The sequence below is a fragment of the Mastigoproctus giganteus genome, chromosome 7 (assembly GCF_048544385.1).
Source record: "Mastigoproctus giganteus isolate SK-2022 chromosome 7, ASM4854438v1, whole genome shotgun sequence".
NCBI lineage: Eukaryota > Metazoa > Arthropoda > Arachnida > Uropygi > Thelyphonidae > Mastigoproctus > Mastigoproctus giganteus.
This window is the reverse complement of record NC_143581.1, coordinates 23,393,361-23,417,270: the sequence shown is the minus strand read 5'-3', so window position 1 is coordinate 23,417,270 and position 23,910 is coordinate 23,393,361. Positions and strand designations below refer to the sequence as shown.

At 38.3% G+C, this 23,910-nt stretch overlaps 1 protein-coding gene across 1 annotated transcript; it reads right to left on the bottom strand.

Moving 5' to 3' along the window:
- Positions 1 to 765: 765 nt before the first annotated feature.
- Positions 766 to 22,831, bottom strand: LOC150082647 (pancreatic triacylglycerol lipase-like). Its single transcript, XM_090378227.1, has 8 exons — positions 22,699 to 22,831; positions 18,682 to 18,926; positions 16,850 to 16,999; positions 14,862 to 14,970; positions 10,195 to 10,302; positions 9,508 to 9,651; positions 4,603 to 4,813; positions 766 to 837 (listed from the first exon to the last, which is right to left on the bottom strand). The coding sequence occupies exons 1-7, from the start codon at positions 22,829 to 22,831 to the stop codon at positions 4,617 to 4,619; spliced, it is 1,086 nt and encodes a 361-aa protein (XP_090234353.1). The 3' UTR covers positions 766 to 837; positions 4,603 to 4,616.
- Between the last annotated feature and the right edge of the window lie 1,079 nt (positions 22,832 to 23,910).

Below are 23,910 nucleotides of genomic sequence, written 5' to 3'. Positions count from 1 at the left end.
TATTACTGTTTATGAACTAATCACCTATTATACAGTTTTTTTTCCTCGATTTATTTTAAAATTTCATCGGTGTACTTCGGAAACAAAATTAAGCCGATTTTATTTGATAAAAAAATAATGGAATTTTAGTCAGGTCTGAAAATTCATTATTTTCATTTAACAATTCAACGGTTATATCATCTTTCAGGCATGGAAAGTTTATTCTAATTCTTCATACAATTACTACACTTTCATAATTTCTTAAGAATGAATTTATTTTTAAAATGCATAATGGAATTCAACCTTTTCTTGACTACACCAGTTTCACAACAGAATAAGCGTAACATTTATGTGAATATGCGAGTCATTTTCCCATTTTTTCGAATTTATAAATTCCACTGTATTCATCGAATGAGAAATTTAATAAATAAATGGCAGTGTTGATTTTGATATTGGTTTAAACTGTCCAGTGGAATGTGAATCCGAGGGCAGAAGACGTGTACAAGACTCTGAACAAAATCACAGGAGAGCAGCATTCATGGAGTGAAAGAAGAATCGTACACATCTTTTAATTGCATAAAAAGGAAAACTTTATTTCATATAAAATACAAAGAAAGAGGACTAAGTTCCATTTCCTAAATCTCTCCTTTAAGAATTACATTTCCATTACATCCCAAGGTAAATAATTGCAGTACATTCATTCAGAAGCAGAACTTATATGCGGGTCAAAATAACTTATTAAATAATAATAATTAAATAATGAATTTTTAACTAATACTGGGGTCCCTGAAATTCGAGGAGTGCTTGGTCTTTTGACATTGTTTTCTTATTCGTTCTTCTTATCAGGAGAACAGAAGTCTGCAAAAGAAATTGAGAAAATATTTATTTGTAGATCTTTAACTGAGTCCACAGAAGTAAAATATTCTTTCGGATTCATTTCTTTATCAAATATTGTATAAAAGCAATTGAGGCTCAGATTACGAAATAGTAGTCATAATTTTATTATTTGAAACAGTAGTTTGGGAAAATGTCGAAAAACGTTGAACTTTGGACCACAAATACTACTAGTTATTAAAGTTTTTCATGCGTTTTATTGTACATTTTCAGGTTGAGATCTGCATGTAAGGGAAAACCACCCCTCTTTCTGACTGATATCGAGTCAATACATCCCTGAATGAAAAGATTATCGGAAGATTTCTCCAGTCATCGAAGGGAACCGAACACACCCCTCCAAAAGAATTGCAGACGGCATAAGGTGCTGTCTGCAATTTGGAATCATTGACACATTCCTCGAAGCTGAAAGTGACCATCCAGTTTTGCATTGAACTCTACTAAACTGTCCGCCTCGATCACGGTGACAGGGAATTCACTCCAGTGATCCCCAATATGTTGTCCAAAGGTAAACTTGAGGGTAGCTTTCTCTCACTCCCCAAAACTTTGTGCCACCAGCTTCTTCTCTATACTACCAATGAAAATAGGCATATTTCTAATAGGCATCATTTCAGATGTCCAGTTTCCAAGCTTTGCAGTTCGCGGCGATCTTTCTTCAAGCGTTGCTTCCAGACGTGAACATTGTATTCTAAAAGCGGTCTCAGTATTATTTTATATAAGGAACAGGACCAGGGTATGACATTGTGGAGCAGATATCATCTTTTAAGGGCACAAAAGGAGACTGTTGTACGCGTTGACACTATTGACGTTAAGAGTAGTAGATCTGTGGACTTACTTAACAAGTACAGGTCAACGTTGAAAAAAGACAAGATAGGGAGGAGTATATGATGAGAGCCTTGTCAATGAATTCAGCCCTGGGGAGATTGTGAAGGTTCATGGGGTGGAACTTTTCAAAGCGTGGTCTGTGCTTGTTAATAGGAGAGGCTGCTTCTACAGGGATAGGATACACTTAAATAGAAAGGGTGCGATAACATTTGCTAATGCAATGGAGGCAGCGTTAGGTGAGCCAGTAAACTGCTAGCTTTGGGAGATGCACAGACTAATAGATTAAAAGTAGTCTCAGGTAGAGGTGGAAGTGATTCTTGCACTGCTTCAATTGGATTGAACTGCAGCCTGGAAAGCATGTCGCTGGGAATTCAAGCCACAATGGATGTTAGGTAAGCAAAGGCATATGAGAACTCTTTGTCAAAGGATACGAAGACAAACAGCAAAAACTTCTTTGTTTATATAACCTCTAGAAGGAAGGGGATGAATCAGATTGATCCACTTCTTATCTGTGGGTCGACTGTTGATGATCTTGCTCAGATAGATGACAAACTGAATGAGGATTTTGCATTTACATTCGCATATGAGGAATTCTGTAAGGAAGGCGAGAACAGAAGTTTACTAAACTCTAACAGGAAGCGAAATGATTTTGTAATAACTGAGAGCAAATAGAGAAGAAATTGTTGAAGTTAAACATAAGAAAAGCACCTGGGGTGGATGGGATCTATCCAGTTATATTAAAGTCGGCGGCAAAGCAACTAAGCAAACCCTTAGCCATAATTATGAGAGCTTCCTTGGACTCAGGGGAGGTTCCCGCGGACTGGAGATGCACAAATGTATGTCCAATTCACAAAGGGGGGGATCAAAGGGTGACATGGGTAATTACAGACCTGTTAGTTTGATTTCTGTTCGAGGGAAAATAACAGAATCACTGGTTAAAGAAGCACTACAGGATCATCTGGAAACGACTGCAGTAATAATTGAGACACAGCATGGGTTTGTTAAGGAGAAGTCAGGTCTGACCAATTTGATTTGATACCATGATGTGGTCACAAAGGAATTGGAAACAAAAAATAATTTTGATATCATATACTTGGATTTCAAGAATGTTTTTGATACTGTTGCACATGGAAGACTGCTGTACAAATTGGAGCAGAATTGTATTAAGGACAAGTTGCTACAATAGATAAAAGGATGGTTGAGTGTGGGAAGATAGACAGACTGCTATTGTTAGAGGAGTCCCCCAGGGTTCGGTTTTGGTATCATTGCTGTTTTGTATATTTATCAATGATAGCGATGGAGGCATATCAGTCTTAATGTCCAAGTTTGCCGATGATACAAACGATGGTAGGGTTGTTAATGACAGTAATGACAGCATGCTACTGTAACAGGATCTAGGGAATTTGAGCAGATGGGCTGAGATGTCGTTTAACGTTGATAAATGCAAAGTATTGCATATGGTAGTAGAAACTTCAGAGAAACATACCGACTGTATGCTACTACACTCAGGGCAGTGGAGAATGAAAAAGACCGGGAGTAATTGTGCAGTCAAATATGAAGTTTTTAGAGCAGTGCAGACTGGCTGCCAGAGCAGGTCATGGAGTCTTTTCAAAGAAATCGAGTCATTTTGCAAGAAAGCTGGGCTAAGGAGTTGGTTATCCATTTGTATAAGGCAATAGTCAGACCACGCCTTGAATACTGCGTACAGGCCTGGAGTTTTCATTTTAGGGAGGATGTAGTTTGGAGAACGAGTATACAGAAGGGCATCAAGACTGGTGAAGAGATGAAAGGGGTGCTTTTAACAAGAAAGCTTAAGTTTTGCAAATTGCAGCGTCTGAAGCCTAGGCACCTGCGAGGTGATCTGATTGAGTTGAAAAAGGCCTTGAATGGATTCAGCAGGCTCAATGCTGATGACACTGTTCCTATTGTTGATATTCAGCACCTGAGAGGGGAAAAACTCAAACTAAGGAAAGACAATTGTCGAATAGATATGCGGAAATTTGCCTTTAGTTAGCGGGTGGTAAATTGTTGGAACAAACTTTCAACTGCCGTTGTGGAATTTGATAGCTTAAATAAATTAAAAGCAGGAAGAACCGGACAAACGTTTTTTAAATACATTAAAAGGAAAAAGAACTGGACCAACGTTTGGAGAGAGTGCATGGATTTAATGGGAAGAGTTGCATTTTTGCTGATGATGTATAAGCTTGCTGTCTTGCATCATATGCCTCTGCTAAAGCTAATGTAAATTTTCATATATTCTATTATCAATGTCATTAAGGAAAATGAGAAACAATTGTCAAAACACTAATCCCTAGTATTACTGAATTAATACAAACTGACTTCTTGTGACTGGTGGCTCGTGGTTCGCAAGGTCTTTCTACTGTAAAAATTGTTGCAAAAATACCTGTTTATATTGTCTTCCACCTCTACCGTGCTATCTGTGATTTTTCCATTTCGATATAAATATGGGGACTATCTGACATATGTCTTCTTTTTTGTATTCACTCTTCCACGAAAGGCATTCTTCTTCTCCACTTTAACTCTCTCTTTAGTGATCAGTATCTCGCGATAGTCTGTAACTGTCCCGCGATATTTTATTTTTCTCAATTGAATCATTAACTTCTCTGGTCTCCCACTTGAGCATCTTTATTTCAGCTCAAACAAACGCATTAATTGCTTCCAAGATAAATCGCTTGACCACTTCATCCAATTGCTTATTATGAGGCCAATTATGACCAGGGAAGGAAACCAAACGTTCATGTACCACTTCCCAACCCAGTGATGTTTTAAATGTCTAGAATCACTGTGAGGAAAACTTGAAGTAAGAAGAAACACTGAAAAGAAACACTGAAACACTCAAAAGCCATAATTTAAGTAATAATAAACTGGGACATAAAAGTAACTTACCCCAACAAGCTCCACTACGTATTTACGCAAAAGTCTCCACTGTGTGTGTTTTGCTCAAACCCGAATCCTGCTTTGTTACAACCAATTAAACATGGCGGGGCGAGACTACATAAATTGCACTGCTGACACTGGGTTGCATAAAACGTAGTTGTCAGAGATTCGATGTAATATCTAAAGCATTCGAAATGATTGCAGTAAAAGAGATTCACCGCTGAAATTGCATAAAAGAACAGTTAGTGGTTATTCGTAATATGATAATAATATTATTTAGTTATATACATTTTTAGGAAAAATAAATGTCATTATTTAATGCAAGGAATAGTTTCAATGTACTTGTGCAGGCAAAGAGTGTCCATGATGCAACATTTTTCTTCGCAAGCAGTCTCGTAAAGCGGCGAAAGCGTGTCACAGGGATGAATCTCTACGTTAACTCAAATTATTTCTCTTAATATTTCGAAATGGCACAATTGCATATAACTCCAAAGAGCGCATCCCACCTCATCGCTCATTTGCTCAAATGGACTGAGATCTCGTGACTAGAGAGACACCGCAGTAGGTTGAATTCTCATTAAACTAGTTCTGTATAATCTACTGACTTAATATATTATTCTGCTGGAAAAATCCCTTCCAGATAGATAGGTTTCAGCAATGAAGGAATGCGCCTTTTGGAATCAATTTCTAGAAAACCTTTGATATCCAAATATTACTCCCCTTGAATCAAGGAGTCCAATGTACCTACCATGGAAAAGCTCATACCATTATTCAGCGCCAATCAGCCTGCTTGTTGGCACTTGAGAAGGCCGCCGTAGCCTAGTGGTCAGGCGCGCGGGTGCATAAGTACACGTGCCTTGAGTGACCGGGGTTCAAGCCCGTGACTACTGAATACGGTGCTGTTTCTTGTATTCTGTCTATCTTGTGAACTCCTCTGACCGTTTGGTCGTCCCGGAGTATAAACAGAAAATTTATTTTATATGGTGGATTCATGTTATTTACGCCATATTGTGTTCCTCCCATCATCGTGAAACAGCATCAACCGATATTCACCAGACCACGCAACGTTTTACCAATCATACACTGTCCAATATTGATGTTCCCGAATCCAGTTTAACCTTTCTTTCATTTTTACTCACATGAGTGGAATCCTATTCCATCATCGGCTATTGCGATAAAAAAGCTGTCTTGTTAAATACTCCACCCAACGTCAAGTGGGAACTTTCAGCCCATGTATATTATGTCCATGATACGCCGCAATATGTACTAAGATGCAGATACGCCTGAAACTCTACAAACACCCGAGTTTCTAGAGTAAAATACCTTGTTGTCCACTCCTGAGACAGACAAACTCAGCTTGGGTGAAACTCAGACTTGGTGAAAAAAGTGAAAAAAGCCAATAAAAGTTCCTCGAACATTAACAGTTTGTTTTCGAACCTTTTTTTACGCAGTGTGGGAAGGTAGGTTGGTTGTTTTAGGGTGTAAAATTACAAAGGTGTTTGTAATTTGCGTATCTGTTGTGATTGGCCCTTTTGTTTGCTTGAGTTTTCGAGGTGTGGGGAAACAATGCTACTTTCTCCTGAGACCATCTAGTAGTAGATCAGTATTCATCCAGTTCTAAAGTGAACTGGATGAATACTGATTGTGTACCTGTTTAAACAGAGAATCCCGAAGGTAATGACACGGTGCAGCTGTGGGTGCCCCGGTCAGCTCTGTCATGGCCAACATCGCCGTGGAGGAATTAGAGGAACACGTATTCCTGAGCCCGCCCGTACCGATTTAAATGTGGTTCAGACACGTCGATGACATCTTCACCGCCATCCCATGTGGTTAAGAGGCAACACTACTAGAATATCTCAATTCTTTATCACTATTGATCCAGTTCACTTTAGAACTGGAAGTGGAAGGGTTCCTTCCAACCTTAGATGTCCTAGTAAAGTGAAAGGGCTCACACCTGGAAACCTTGGCATACTGTAAGCCAATGTGATGTAGGTCGTTTACCAAATACAGATCTGGCCATGCCCCCCTGCCATCTCGACAGCACTGCACCGCATGCACAATATTTTCCCGAGCTTGGAGCCATTCCAGCTCAGAGGAAGCTATGCGCACCGAGATTTCCACAGTAAAAACTGACCTGGTCAATTGTGGTTACCCAACCCATACATTAGACAAGTGCTTACTACAAACCGGCGAGGCCGTCATCCCCACATGACAATATGCCTACTGCCTATATTCGGGCATGTCGGACCAGACCTCGAAAATCCTCCCGGAATACCACCTAAAATGCGTCCAATTACTTGGTAGGACCTTTCTTTCTCTGGTTTCAAAAGTGAAAACTCCAATCGCCCCTCTTTTGCGTAGCAGAGTGGTATACCGCGTAGTAGTGACTATTATATTATATTTAGACCCCCAAATAATTAAATTCATCTGCCGTGCTGTGTCTTATGTCTGTTAATTGGTCGATTTGTCTGTTTACTTGACGAAAAACCCCAGTCTCTGTGGGGGGGGGACCTTGCTGTCTACGCCTGAGACCGACTAACTCAGCCACGGAGTGAAAAAAGCCCATTAAAGTTCCTCGCGTCATCGACGGGATTCGAACCCTGGCCTTTCCCACCCGGTGTAGGGAGGACTACCGATACCACTGTGCTACATGCGCAGAGAAGTATACCGCGTAACTTACAAAGTCTGTGGCAGTTGCTATATAGAGGAGAGCTCGAGACGCCTTCAGGACCGCCTTGAAAAGCATGACAGATCAATTCGCCTTGGTGACCCTGACCACTCCGCAATCGCGGAACATTTGTGGTCGACCCACCATGACCTAAACGCGATTACGAAGTGATCGACCAATCTCGACACTTCTGCCAACCCCTTTGGCTGGTATTGTTGAACATATCATGCAATTCAAAAACCTTGAACCGCTGTAAGGGCACGAGGCTAAACCCTATCTTGGAATCGACAGTCTTGAAGCTTGATAAACGCTGGCAGCAAGCCCACACAAGTCCGTATACCAATAATGAACACCAATCTAGCAGATGAATGTCAATCTCGCAGCTATACATGCACCAGATTAAGCAAAGCTCTTATGTCTATTGAAATTCAATCTAAAACGTCCATATTCTGTAATAATCTGTATACGTTTGCTGAAGAAATGGTCTATTTGCCCTGAAAGCTTCATTCTTTTTCATTAAAATTCTAGTTACTGGATATATACTGTATTATTTTCTTCTTTGAGGTTTTCTTTATCCTCCCATCAATCTCATTTAGGAAGATAAGTCCAAGCATTGACAGGATGTGCTCCTTTATAATTTGTACACTTTGGATTTGGAGCTGGGCAGTCTTCGATCTGATGTTCTTTGGATCCATATTTGGCACATGTCGGTGTATTTCAACATGCAGTCAGCGAGTGTCCATATTTTTGACATTTGAAACAGTGCAAGGCCCTTCGGAGACTTGCTACTGCACCACACTTTGAGGAACACATGTTCACTACTCACTCTCAAGCCTGTCTCCTATCCTTCAACCAAGCCCTAATTCATTGATAGAGCTACTCCGTTATCCTGATCCAGTTTAATTTATAAAATAATCACTGTTGGAGAACTCTAGCGAAAAGTCTTCTAAATTCCAGGTACAAAAAGGTTAATTTTTTTTCGCATCCAAGTGATTATAACATCCTTGTTATAATATGCCACTACCAGATTAGTGAGCAAAGATCATCCTTCACAAAACCATGCTGACACTCATTTCCGATGCTAGTCTTGTCCAGTTTGCTCTGTAATGACTAAGTAAAGAGATTCAGTTTTCTTTCAGGAAAACTGAATTTCTTTCTTTCAGCAAAACACAATGGACCATTCACCAGAATAATCCATTGTGTATTGCGATCTGAAAGGTAAATTTCAAGAAAAAATAACAACAATTATTGTTTATTGACTTTTTTCCCATATTTGTTTTCAAAAATAGTCATTTCACTAGTGCTGGGAAGAATGGTTGGTTAAAATGTCATCAACACACGTTTTCTAAAGTTACATCCAGTGGAATGTAAACACCATTATTGCTTTTAACAGATTCTCGATTATTTGAACTATTTCCCAAGCAAAGAATTATTTCTGGCCTCTGGATTACATAAAGTTGGACCCCCATTCAACCCTCTATTTGATCTCAGTCGAAGGTTCGATGATATTTTCTCCCAGAAACTCGGGTTTTTCGTCCAACAAACAGACAAACTGACTCGTCTTTAGAGATCATCAAAAGTTTGACCAACTGACGAAAGACTACGAATATTTGGGCTACAGAGCATGGAAAGTAGCCACCATAGATGATTTGACTGGGGTGTATAAGGTTGTGAACGGTGAAAGAGAAGCGGCAGGGGTGAATTTTCATCGTTAATATTGATTCAAAAACTAAGGGCATATATTAAGATTCCAGGGAGGAAAGAAGTTCAATTGAATTGCAGGAAATATTCATTCAGTCAACCAATTATTAATTATTGGAATAAATTATCTTCATTGGTGGTTTATACTTCAATTCAAGTCCTAATAAAGCAAATGAAGTTGTTGGCTGGAATCTTCGTTCGTAACATGTAGTTCATTTTACAGGTTCTTAACAGTTTGCATAAAGATATTGATTTGTTTTTCTCCCATTTTTCGTTCTTCTTTTCTCCCATTTTTATTCCTTTTCGCTCAGCTGCCATCCTCAACAGCTTTGTTGTGTATTGCTCACAAGTAATAATAGCAAATAATACATATAACGTGGCCCCAGTGTCTATAATTCGTGTTTCTTTTTCAGATGAAGCAGTTAAATCTACACACGTCTAACGACTCTTTCTTTTGCTTCAAATATCTTTTAAAGTCTATAAATAGAAATAAAATAAATGTTTGTGTTTTTTTTTCTAGTATGACAATAAAAATGTTTGCTTACCACTCTTAATAAGATTAATGATTGTCACGTTATTTGGATCACAGAGAACCAAACTACCCACAGGACAATTCGGCTGAATCCTTCCCCCATTGAAATAGTAGTTCTCCTTCATAAAATTGGGGAAATTTGTAATCGGCAAAGTCTCTGTGAAAAAAATAGAAATAAGATTATAATTTCACAGTAGAGATAAAATAGATGAAAAGCCAACGATTAAAACAGACGAATAATCAAAGATTAAGAGAGAGGTGTCTATGGCGCGCCTCATTATGATAGCTTGCATTATTTTGAGTATTTATGACATTATAAGATACAAATCTTCCAATATTTGCATCCATTGGTATTGCCAACTCTGTCAGTGAACTCGGATGGTAAATCCAGATTTGCCCTGCCCACGTTTCAATTGAGAAATTCCTGCATAGCTGCAGATTTACTTTTGCAAAACAGCTTTAATTTGGCTTTCCTATACACATCGAATGATAAGTGAAAAGTACACATATTTGAGCAACCCCTTTGTAAAATAGCTTAGGGGTTCCCGCGAAGGTTAGTGCACTCTCTCTCTCTCCTTGAAAACAAAGATAAGAATCTTATTAACTATTACTTAATTCAAATACTGAATATGAATCTGAATATTTCAACCATAAATTTTAATAAATTAATGTCCAATGATAAAACGATTCATATTTTTACCTATACAAGGATCACCTCCTCCTCCTGTTTTAATATCCTCTGAATATTTCGCGGCATTCAGATATCTGTCCTCATAATTTGAATAGCATGCGGTGGCACAGTCGCAACCTAAATAAAAAAAGTGAAATTCAATTCATAAATGCGTTTATTAAATGCCATTAATCTTATATGCATATCTTATTATAAAATCAGTGGGCAAAAAATTAGAAGCCTTTGTTGAATGTCTAGAAGAGTCACCTTTTGTGACAAATGCAGCAGGTACACATCGTGGTATACATTGACCATACAGGGGGGAGCTCGAGACGCCTTCAAGGCCGCCTTTCAAAGCATGACAGATCAATTCGCCTTGGTGACACTGACCACTCCGCAATCGCGGAACATTTCTGGTCGACCCACCATGACCTAAACGCTATTTGAGGAAATCTGGCGTCAGATTTGACCATTCTTCCAGTAGGATAATTGTCAGTTGCAGTATTCTGGTGGGTAGAGACCTGTAAAGACAAATTTCTCAAAATATTTCAGACATTCTCAATTGGATTCAAATCTAAAAACTGAGGCAGCCAGGGAAGATGTCAGAAGTCCTGTGAATATTGCCCAAACCATTCGGATACAATTTTTGCACGGTGGATTTGTGTTGTCGTCTGAATAGAATTAATCGCAATCCGAGTAAAAATGAAGAAATGCAGGATAACGTTTGGCCCACACGACAGAAAGATATTCACTTGAAGAAATACGACCTCCTAATGATATCAGTGTACCTAGTCCATACCAACAGAACATACCCCATACCTAATACAATCGGGGGAGGACGTTACGTGGTGATTTTGTATAAAGCTAGATACACCATACCACGATACCGCCTGCAACTTGACAGGAGTGATGGACACGAGACAGTCTAGATGCATGGCTTCATGGATTCATGCCATACATTCGCCCTATCATTTGCTCATAAAAGTGCAAATCGAGATTCCTCAGACCACATGATCTTTCTCAAATGTTAAACAATCAAGAGATGGCGTTGACAGCATCACTCCAGTCGAATCTTGCGATTTTTCACAGAAAGAAATGGCTTTCATATAGGCGAAAGATCTCCCAAACCCAGACTCCTCAACTGCCGTCGCATGTTTTGGATGGAAATTGGTTTTTATTTGCCTAACTTAAATTCTTTCCTCATTTTTCTGCACATTGGAGTTTCTAATCTGATCCACAATTAACTTTGAATGCCAACGATCTTATTCTAAGAGTACAGACTTTCTGCTGCATTTCTTCCGTTTTGAGCTGCTTTTCCTTTCGTCCTGCACTCACTGAATATTATTGAGACGGTTGCTTTGTGCACCTCTTGTTGAATTTCCTTTGTTTTTTCAACTGTTGCTCTTATTAATAGTGCTCCATTAATACCATCTTTCTAAAAATCGAAAAGATCCCCTAACCTCCCCACGGACCGATTTAAAAATCTTAGGAAAATGTCAGCCATACAAGGGTACTTTTGATCGGTTCATGTTGAAAATTTCAATTATCTGTTGACCAGTATTTAAAAAGGTTTCTAATTTTTGAGGCAGTGAGTATAGCTTTTGTATTGTCGCCCGTGACAGCTTAGTGAACCCTACATACCTACCCTCTACCACTCGTCTTTAGATATCTTGGCTCGAATTCTGTAGATGACTGGTGGAAATTTTAAACTCTTATCAATGAACGATGTACTTTAATTTCTTACCTTTCTAATTAAACGCTAATTTACTCGTACTTGAGAAAACGAAAATCACTGGTGTGTCGAAAGGGCCACCTCAAAAATATATATTGAGTGGAAGACGAAAGGAGAAGCAGCTCAAAAAGGAAGATATTCGGTTATTCAAGAACGAAACGGCAGAAATTAAAAATTGTGCGACAAACGAATTGTGTTGTCTGACAAGTCTCGATTTTCACTTAATTTTCCACCAATGGTAGAGGAACGACTGGATTGAACCTAATGAATCCATTTATCCAGACCGTCTCTAACCACCATTCAAGCTACTATACTTGTTGTCGTGATACGGCGTTTGTTCTCTTGGATCCCTTATATCGTTAAATGGTCGTGTTACCTCAAATGAACACTTAATCTCTTCTTGCACCTTCTATCTTGATCCTCGGTTAAGACTACTCCGAGATCTTAACCTGAATACTACGCAACTTGTTAATGTGCTAATCAATTCGAAACATGCTTTCACAGGTTTTACCACATTTGGCACTTCTTTCTCCACGCGAAGACGCCTCATCCTGGCATCAACTCCTCCCCAAATCATCCAATAACCAGCTCCCTGTCACCTATAATGGTTTTGCCTTCGTCTCTAAGTCATTTTTTGATGTGTTCCTATTCTAGGGTCACTTATTCAACTCTAGACTCTCGCTTTTCCAGGCTACACCAGCTGTGTGCTTCTGCTAAATTAAATGACTTGACTTATGGATAGGACTGTGCTAACAATGGCTCTTTGCCTGTTGTGGGTGGAATTTCTGTTCTTCAGGATAGACCTTTCTCTTTTGCTGCTGAATTTCTCCTTCACTGCTCTCTGCAACCTCTCTTCTAGCTGATGTGGACACACCCTGCTCATCCAGGTGTTTTGAACTGCAAGTCTTGGCAGAATGCAAACTTCGGGCCATCTCTCCCGAATAGGTACTGGTAACGATAAATACTTCGTCGTGGGATTGATTGACAAGCTAACCCCTTCTGGGGTGAGGATTGATATCTCCCATGTGGGCTACATATGGCACTTCCTTGGGAGCATCTGTCTCTCATGATTTTCTCCCCCTGGGGCGAGTACACTTCCCCACTACTCCCTGTTTCCATTTCTAGTAGGCTCACTTTTTCCGAGGCCTGCATTCTGTCCCACGTTTCTTCCATATTTCCTTACTTACTCCTTCGAAACTTTGTTTTTTTTTTTTGGTTTCTGTCAGGAAGCTGAAGCGCTATGGCGGAGGCCGACCAGATTAAAATGGGCAGCTCGGCACATCTCCCAGCGGTGGTGGAGGGCAACGTAGGGTCCCACTTGTAGTTTAGTATGTTTCTGCTGTAGTTTACGTTTGACTTAAATTTATTGAAAAGTTAACTTAAAGGGAAGTATGCTCTGAACAAGTTTACAAAGATGATAAGAGTAGATAAGTTTGGAGAGCTTGCTGAAGAAGGTTTTGCTGATAAAGACGAAGATTGCGTATTTTGGGCAAATAGAAAATTGTTTCTTCAGTGGTTTAACTGAAAATTTGTTTCTTCTCTAACAAGATGCCCTGATGAAAACAACAGAAGAACACGTTGATTGGTAACAATTCAACAGGTCGTCCAGGAGTGGATGAGCTACACAAAACCATCTTTAACAACATTAATTCATATGGATTCATGGCGTTCCAACCTCTGTATTTAGTACGAAAATAAACTTATCTTATTAAAAATCATTTAATCCAGAATATGGTTTGGATCAGCATGGGTTCAGATTGCTCACTGTATTGAGTGGTTTGAATACCTTTTTACAATATTTATAATTTCTGTATTATACATGTGTGTAATTTACAGTTTTGTTATACGCGCTGATTATTATTTTTTCTTTTTCGGTTAAAAAGGTTGAACATTTGATAGCTTAAAACATTGTGCTTGAGTTGCAAAGATCTTTAACTGTGTACGAAACTAAAAGCTGATCTTCTTTGGATTAAATTTTTTCCCAAAGAGGAAAAGGCCTTGTAGAACACCTGTCCGTCCTTAAAAAAATTAGAGTTTATCTAGGGGAAGGGATTTAAAGCTTGTAACGTTTGTTCCAAGAATGATAGCTGGAATACAAAGAGTAGTAGAATCGAGAAACTTTTGAAAGAAACTGTCTACCCGTTCGAATTCAAAGCCAGAAGGAATGGGATTATGGTAAGGAAGAATAAAACAATTTAAAACAGTTAGGACGTTGCTAAAAACCTTAAAAGCTAGATTTCAAATTAAGAATGGAAACCTTAACTTCTGGTATTCCAAAAAAAGCATCATTTTTTCTGGTTGAGATTAAGAAAGGTTGTGTGGGAAAACATCGGAAGATTTTGGGGGTTGAAAAGTAGAGAAAGGAAGCATGTTGTTCAACCCTTGGAATGCTACCGAATGTGAGAAGAAGAATTTGAAAAAAACACAGACCTATATACAGTTTCTAATTTGCTCTAAGGAACTGGATAGAGAAAGGACTGATGGATTTCATGATTAATTGAACAAGCTGCGGTATTTAATTAAAGTTTTCATTGGTGGACGAGGAGGTTGAATTATGTAGGGAAAAAAATTGAAATGAAGCAATCAATGATCTGTGGTGATTGCGAATTCTATGGCAGATTTGCAAGTTTTCCCAAATGAAAAAACAGATGTGAACTATGCAATGTTCTCCGAAAGCAGACTAACTCTATGCATAAAAATTCCATGCTTCTTAACCGGATTAGAACCCACGGCTTGTCCACACTGTAAGGTAAAATGGTGTTCGTAATTTAGGGTGAAATGTCGGATAATTCTGTAGTAACGGTTGTGTGAAGCAAATAAATGACACAACCGAAAATGTTCTTTGTGATTTTAGACACTTTGATCATCATTCGAATATAATCTTTATTTATTCATTATGTTTAGCTTTTTGGTGTTTTTATCTGCAGCTTCGTTATACTAACAGTTCAACTGAAAAGATACTTACCGTAAATGGCGTACATTTGCTTTTTGGTCCTCAATCCTGCCACTCCACATACGTGGCAGCCATAACTGTGTCCAAAACAAGAAATTCTGTCATTTGGTATACATTTATCCTGAAATATAAATAATTATTAAGGCATTAAACAACCAAGAAATTCAGGAAAATAAACAGAAAACGAATACCAAAATTGCTCTGAACATCCAGAAAAAGCATTTTGTGAACATTACTTCATGGTTTTATCGTTTCTTTCTATACTCGAAATATTATCAGATCATTATTAATGCATCAAAGCAGATATTTGCTATTTATGCCATTACCAGGGCGGGTCAAAGAAACGAGTCATTTTAAAATCCAGTTTTGTGGGTTCCATGTGGTGGGCATGTCTTCGTCACCCGATCTACCCTTGTCCACATCATGCCATTTAGTAACACTGGACGAGTGGGTTGGTTTTCAATGTGTTTTGCCCTCAAGGAATTACAAAAATAACTACAGTTACGAAGCCGCTCGACGTTTAATTTTCGTTCACTTTTAGCTTAAGCTTTGAGATACTTTTGCATCTGCTCATGCCATTAAACAAAGGATACATAATTTTGAAGAGATTGGTCACCCAAAAAGAAGCCTCCAGAGGAATAAAAAACGCCAGTACTTTAATATCGCATCAGTCAGGACCGTACTCATTAAGTCCAGAGTTCTGAACGTCGGCGTGAGCTAATCCAGTAGGAGCATACGACTAATATTGCATTAGGACTTACAAAGTACAGATATTCCAAGGATTAAAACCTCCGGGACTTCTTACCCAAAAAACCTTTAACAAGAAATTTTAACTCAAATGGACTATGATGAAGACTTTATTTCTAATGTGGATGTATGGTGAAGCTCACTTTCATCTAAAGGGTTTTGTGAATAAACACAACTTTCCTTATTGGTGGAATCGGAAGGAAACCGTCGCCAATTCCATCAACAACCATTGGGCAGTGAAGGGAAAAAACAGTGTGGGTACAATTTCATTTTAGTGTATTATTGGCCCTTTTTTTGAAGACCGTAATTGGCCATTTTAAGACGATTATTTCTATGATGATTTTGAAAACGATTACTGGCCCTTTTTTTGAAGAAGGGTAATAAATGTTACTTCAGGCCGCTGTGAGTTTTCTCAACTCAATGAGATCAATATTAATTGGTCTCAACAAGATGGCACAATGTCTCATACTACCATAAAGTCAATGGAGGCAGTACCATTCTTTATTAATAACCACATCATCTCCAGGAATAGTGACATTTCTTGGCCTCCAAGTTCTGCAGACCTGTCAGCATGTGGGTTTTTTTATGAGGGCACTTGAAAAGCAAGTACAATCATCGCCACACGATATGGATGAGCTGGAAGAAATAACTCATAAAGAAATATCCGGAATTGTTTTGGAGATGCTACGCCCTGTCATGGGAAACATGCTTGGACTATTAGAAGAATGCCTGAGCAGATACGCAAGTAACCTCGAGGATTTTATGTTCACAAAAAGAAATGGCATATTATGTACTGTAAGATGTCCTGTACGATGAGATGTTTGTAATTTGTCAAATACCAATTCTTTAGTTAATTATTGAGATTTTAAAATCTCCAGTTTCCTTGTGAAACCCTGTTCTTTCAGATAATGTTTTTACACGATTCAAGCTAAGCAAGAAATTTTCGTGGAGGCACTTTATGCGGTGAAAGATTTAATTGCTTTATGAGCTTTAAAGGAGAAATTCATGCGTGAAGACAAGACAGTCCCAGTAAGTAAATAAATTTGGCTATTTGAGATTTCTATATGGAAATGCGTCTTTGAGCTTGAATTATAATTTTAAGTGAAAGAAATTTTAGGAGTTGGCGCACATACGTTCATATACCTTTGCTAAAAGTTACTTTATTTAAATGCACAAAAGTTATATTTATACTCTAACGTTTTCGCCCACTGCAATATGAACTATTGAATGAGATAAATGGAGTCCATACTTACAGCTACTGTGTCGATGTATTTAGCCACAACAGCACCGACGTATTCTACATTTGCCGCTGCTTGTGCATAGCACTCATTGGCACCCTCACTCCAGTCCACTACAAAAACTGCGCAAGTCGATGGAGTTTGAAGAAGTGCGTCTCTGAGTTCCTGGAGAAATGAAAAACTTATAAACTGCAAAGTACAAAAATAAACAAGCTTTCCTAAAATTATAAATAAATAATCTGAATATATTGGAGAATTTGTATGCACATTATATATTCGGTTACTCAAACACTGCCTTGTCCCAATAATTTGCTTGATACTTACGTACGCGCAGGTTGCTAGCTGAATTTCCTGGATTGAGCCAGATAGCTTTCTGATAGAATAAGCAGCATCACTGAATCAAAATAGCTAGGATCATTAGCAATTAAGGCCATATTGTTCTGTGTATAATGTCTGTAAATTGCGTGTGGTCTGTGGGACATTTTCTGTTTGCTGGACGAAAAACCATTCCAAACTACGTTTGGTTCATTACTAGTACGTATTAGCCAAAACGTTCGGTCATCTGTTGCACAGACACCAGAAAAAAAAAGTAGTAATTAGATAAGAAAATATGAATTATGCTATCCCTCTTCACTTATGTAACTATCCAGTTGGCCTTCGAATTTCTTCAAACACCCTCAACTACCTGCGGAGGCAACTTGATCCAGTAGTCGACAATTTGAAAGAAAACTTCCATCAGCCGAGTATAAACCTCTCTCTGTGTAATTTGAATATATGGTCCCTAGTACTAGAATTCTTTATAACAGTGGAAATTCTGCTTTCACTTATTTTAGTAACTCCTCTCAGAGCTTTATAAACCTCAATCAGAACCTCTCTAAGATGTCCAGTTGCTGAACTCTATAGTTCATATAATGGAAGCCTTTCCTCGTATGGTACCTTTTACCGATTTCACCATGCGAGTTGCCCATCCTTGGATCCTTTCAAGAAAGTCAATATCTTTTCAGACGAGGTCTCCACACTTGGATATATTATTCCAAATTTGGCCGTAAACTGGGACTACGACCTCTGTATGTCTACAGGATATTGTTCGATAAATCATCGATAGGACACCATCGGCTTTCCTGAACTGCAGGTTACGCTGCCCAGTTTGTTGTTTACACGTGAAGCTTGTGAGTGGTAGTTCTATGTGACCACTGTCATAAGGATTGTTTTAGTTAAAGCACCCTCTTCGAGAATTGCCACTCCTGACATATCAAATTTTTCATTAACTGGGTCTTGGTTTAACTTTGAAATTGCATTTGGTCTTGCATTTTGATGCTTGCGGCTATTAATAAGTGGACATTCTATCTCTCTGAAATTTTAGTTCCGTATGACGTAGGAATTATTAGACTTCCTAACATGCCCACTCCTTTCCACAAGATTGTTAAAAAATAACTCAATTGGAATCTTTATCTTTTTGTGGGGTGGGACAGTCGTGATACTTTTGGAGGGATGGATCTATATTTTATGGAAAGGACATGTAGCAGACAGAGATCACATATAGATTTCTAAGAATGGTATAGAAATATTCTCAAAGGTTAATGTAAAATTCAATTGTAATCCGGGCTTATTTGATAAATTATGCTGAAAGTAGATGAAAAAACAAAGTGATTATATAAATAATGGGTACGCTTTTAGGAACAACAATCCTTTACATCCCCAAGTAGGGAAATCGAAGATGCAACATTGGTGGTATCATATATCTTTGGTGCTGCATATAAAATGGCAGCAGCCATCGGATTCTAAGAAATGTGAGCAAAGGACCACAAATTCTAAGAAAGCTAATACACATAATATCAGAGATTTACCGTTAGCTGTTTCAGACATGTAAATTGGGGTTGCCAGCCGTGTACAAGAAAGTACGCTTTGGAGCCTGCTGGACAGCTTATCGGCGAACAGTTGGTGAAATTGTTGAAGTTTACACCATCTGGATTCTGTGGGGTATGCAGCACAATGTTGACTGGAACTTCATTTGCACAACGTGGCTCCTCGAGCGGGAGAATGCAGGTTCCACAGCTTATTTTGCCGTAACCTTCAAAATATTTGGTGTTGGCTGAAAGAAAATTATTCCGTATTAACCAATATGAATATTTATTATGGTTTATTAGGAAAAAAATGAAATATTATCATTCCAGAACAAAGAAGTTATGAAAGCAGCGTGAAAAATGCTATGAAACATTTTACAAAGTGTATTCAATTCCACATGGAACTGTAAAAGTACACTCTGAACTTTATCGGCCTGGCGGGTGCTGAACCTGCCCAGATAATTTTTAAGCTTTATTTATTCGACATTATTTTTACTTGAAGACCATATACATTGAGTGACCCCTGTATTAGATGCATCTACTCTTTTCATGATATGGAACGGTCCTTCACTAAAACTATAACATCCATCCCTGAACCCTTAATCCCTAAGGGTTCAGGGATGGGCCTTATACGCCATATATGAATAGCATATCTAGTTTATCTAGCAATAAACCCTAAGGATTTATTACTAGTTTCATTACTGTTTTCTATATTTATTAACAGTATCGATTGAATGTCTATCAAGCTTCATGTCTAAGTTTGCAAAAAACACTAAACTTGTCAGGGTGGATAATGACGGGGACCAGAAGAGAGGCTACTGCAATACGACTTATAAAAATTAGACAGATGGTCTGAGAAGTGGACGTTGAAGTTTAACATTTAAAAATGCGAGGTACTGCATATGGATATCAGCAAATCGAGAATAACATAAATATTGGATGGTACCACAACCAGAATGATGGAGAACGAAGGAGTCTAGGGATAATTGTACAGACCAACCTAAAGTGTTATCAGCAGTTCAGACAGGTTACTAGAAATTTTAAAGCACGGACAAGAAGATGATTATCCAGTTTTACAAGGCAATAGTTATGTCTAATCTGGATCACTGTCTGGTCTAGAATCTTCATTTTATGTAGAACGTGGATCTTTCGGAAGGAATTGTAGAAATTACAGTTTGCTTGTTCTCTCTCGTCCAACAACACATGTTAGCCAGCTGATACACATTTAGCACGTTATTGAATACCAGCAAGGGAGTAGACAGAAATTATAAAATGAGCTCATCTGCAGAGCAATAACTTTGCAGTGATCTAAGGTACGAGAGAGCCAAATCAAAAACTCCGTTCGAAATGAGAGAACCCTGGGACAGAGCCATGAGGGCACCCTCTACAAACCTGCCTAGTTACATACAGATATTTAGATTTCACAACAACGTGGAAATTTTAAATGTAGCTTTTAAAAAGGTTGAACAGTTGAGTTGTACATCTGACAGAACTAAGACGTTCGATGGATCTGTTCTAACAAAAAGAAAACAACGCAAACAAAGCACTGGACTTTAATTTCTGGCCATTGTACAAAGTAAAAAATAGATTGAACAAAGTGGATCGTTAAAAATAGGGGGGGAGATTAAATTAAGTCTGCCGAACCACAGGTGTCTGTGGTTCGGCAGACTTCAAAAGAAACAGACGGGCTGAGAAAGGAATATTGATATTAAAATGGGAGGTTGGATCTAGCGGGGATGGAGACAGCATGGGAAACTCACACTAGCGAATAGTCGGGATGAAAATTTAAATATTGAGGTATGAGTGGTTAAATTTCTGAGCGAAGGTGGGCCAACAAAAAAAGGTCTGTACACAAATTCAGAGAACAAAAAGAGAGCGCGCGTAGCCAAGAGTACTGAGGTCAGCCAGTTGAGAAAGTTCTGACAAGGTTAAGATGGAGTAGTAAGTTAAGTTTAAGTGCAGTCAGTAAGTTAAGAAAGGTTGATAAGTTTCATGATAGAAGAGAACAGTCGAGTAGTTGGTCATATGGTTGGTGATGGAAGAAATATTGGTAAGGAGAAAATAAGCCTAGTCCGTCATCGTAAGGTAGTGAAAGTGTCCTGTGATGAAAGTATACAACCCTCAGAAATAACCGGAAAGGTAACTCGTAGCTACGAAAAAGTCCAGCGGTACCGGAGAGGAAAGAGCGTGTATTCCAGGCAGAGTAGTAGAGCAAGGCTAAGTAGCAGTATCGGAGACCAGTCCATAAATTCCTAAGAGACTCAGTGATGCCCTATCCAGACGTAGTCTACAGCCCATTGAGAAACGGAAGACCCTCCCAAGAGATCCGGTTCAGTTTCAGAAGTGTCTAATTAACACGAGTATTCACTTGTAAATTATAGGACTCTAAGGAAAGGTTAGGAATTATAAGACGGACATTATAACATATATAATAAGAGATATGTACTTTAAAAAAATGTGTAATTAAGATAAGATTCCCTAGATAACGGTAGAGAGAGGAAGATTCATAGATGTAGAAAATTTTCTTGAGTAACGTAAAATAAGGTAACAGTTTTAGAAGTGGGATAATCCAGGGAGATTATAGAGTGTTATGTATATATGTGATACACTGAACTGTCATAAGCTGACAAGTCAGAAGTAAGGTGTTGGCATAATTTAGAGATTGAGATAAATATTGATTTAAAACATGAATGCTAATGTATTAGAAAAGATAAATAATCTAATTAGAAAGAGATTAATGTTGCTAAGAGGGAAATCTTATCGTTAAAAAAGGAAGATTGGAATGTGAGAGACAAGCCTGATCTATTAGGAAAAAAATGATTTACTCGGAGAATGATTTACTAAGTAATATATAAAAGGAGTGGCATAAGAAAGATGTTGTTAGCCTTGTAATATAATGGAAGAAGTTGTACAAGAAAAAGCAAAACATTAAATAAATGGAGAATAAAGACATTTTCGATTATATCCACTTCAGGACATTGGAGACATTGGCATTTTGAAGAACAAAAGCCAGTCCTTCCTGAGTAAAGAACTCAGTTTGAATCACCACTCAAAGTCTCAAAGAAGAACACTGCGTCGCACTACTATCAAAGCAGTTTGACCAATCTTCTTTGGAGATTATATTTATACCATCGATTAAGGCCTGTAAAGCTTCTTCACCCCTCCTATTTTTTTCATTTTGAGAAGATATTTGACTTTTGGGAATAAAAAGAAATCACAAGACGCTAATTTTGGAGAATAAGGTGTTTGGGTGACGACTGAATGAACGCTAGAAGTGGCTAAGAAGTCTAATGGCAGAGATAAAGTAAAAGCCCTCGGATTGTCACGGTGAAACATAGTTAGACGATTAATCTCAATATCACCTTATGCAGCCTTCACAAAAAAAACTAGCACCCTGTCAACGAAACTGCACCCCTCCAACGGTGACTATATGGAGGATGTTGATGAAACTTAGCACTTAAGGTAAAAGAACAATGCAGATTTTGATGGTACTATTTATTTTCATTATTTAACATCAATTGCAAAAAGCGTTTTGGAGTGACTTTTCCCTAATCCGCATTATCAGAGAGATTTTATGAAGAAAAGGACAGAAAAACAAAGCCATTAATCCTCTGATTTATGTCTTTCAAACAGTAACAATTTTTTTTATTCCGATATCAAATCTGTGTTGTGCAAGATATTAAAAGAAAAGCGAAAAAGGAGTTGGTAGCAGTTAGTTCAAATGCGTTTAATAAGGGTGTACTACCGCCGGTCTACGAGCGATCCGACTTAATTTTCAAACAGCATATAAATTAAAAACCCCTATCGTTGGTTTTACTTATTTGGACAATGAAGAACTCTCGAGTTTCCGAATAAAAAACATACAGTCCTCACCAGAGATAAGTCACTGAGGTTAGCGACAAGGTGAGAATAACCCCATAATTCCCCCCTTCTTTATGTGCCCAAAACCTAAGTAAGGGTTACCATCTGAAAGAAATTATAATAGAAAAATCACTGCAATTGTGAAAAGGTGCTACTCACCATTCGGGCTTAAAGAAATGCCACACAGTCCACTCAGCTCTTCACCACAGACAATTTCTGGCAAAGCACAGTAGAGATGAAGAGGAACAGCGATCACAACTGCAATCTGCAACAATCTCGAACAGGGATTCATTATGATTGGTGTGTCTGGTTGCAATGACTCAGAGGTCCATCCGCTAGTGTTATATAGCTGTTAGGGTTCTACGTACGTGTGTATCTTCTTTATGATAATACAACGAATTTCCTGTTACGAAAACTTTGCTATTCGGTATTTCGATGTAAGCGCATCGGTCTTCCAAACAAACCACGCGTATAGTCAAAATTTCGAAACTTTTATGACGCATAAAGGTGCCATTATTGAACTGTGGAAACTGTCTGAATTTTATTTCACAGTTGTATGGGTCTTATTTCATTAAAATTGAATACAATATGTATTTCGGATTGGGAGCAATTTTATTTTATTACTTTGACTCCTTAGCTCATTTAGCTGGCGTCAGATGCATGGATTTCTGTTATTCCCCAATGACACCCTTGTTTCTGTTTTTTTTTTTCCCAACACAAGCAGCCTACCGTGGAACACGCATGTAGTGAACCCAAATACGTTCTCTCCCCTCCCCGCTGATCCATCTAACTTAAATATTTAGCAAAATTTGCTAATATGCTAATGAAACTAAAATTTGAGCACTGTTCGGTGGTGCTAGTGTGAGAATGGACCTGCTTTATGTGGTTTGGACTTGTCCAGTAGTTAGCGTCGAAGTGACCACAAATTTATTTGTCTGTTGTGTGATTCTGTAAAATTCTGCCTTATGTGCAATGTGGCAGGTTTTTGAAAAGGAGGCGCAAGTGTATTATTAAAATGCACAGTATCAAAAAACACAGTTTTAGAAGAATGCGTGGTGTTCTTGCCGTTTGCACCCCAGAGCCGAAATCTGAATCCAGATGATTACCTTCAGGATATATTTAAAGAATATGCCATGAGAGACTGTACATGACGTCCGAATTCAAGAAAAGAACTAGCCGCAACTTTACTGATGGAGTTCCAAGGTTCCAGTCCATACATACCAGAAAACTTATAGAAACTGTCTTCCAAGTACTGTAGTTATTCCATCAATGGCTGTTAAATTCCAAAGTTTCAAAGTTACCCACTGGTGCTCTCTTCAATATCATGTTGTCCATCTCTCTTTGGCCGCAATGTCACGCTTCACTTAAGGC

What these genes read in the sequence shown, in the direction of transcription:
- LOC150082647 (XM_090378227.1), bottom strand. Translation starts at nt 22,831, where the DNA reads ATGAATCCCTGTTCGAGATTGTTGCAGATTGCAGTTGTGATCGCTGTT. An exon ending in GCAAATGTACGCCATTTACG is followed by an intron (nt 10,303 to 14,861) that starts GTAAGTATCTTT and finishes TTTTTTATTTAG; the next exon opens with GTTGCGACTGTGCCACCGCA. An exon ending in AGGAGGTGATCCTTGTATAG is followed by an intron (nt 9,652 to 10,194) that starts GTAAAAATATGA and finishes TTTTTTTCACAG; the next exon opens with AGACTTTGCCGATTACAAAT.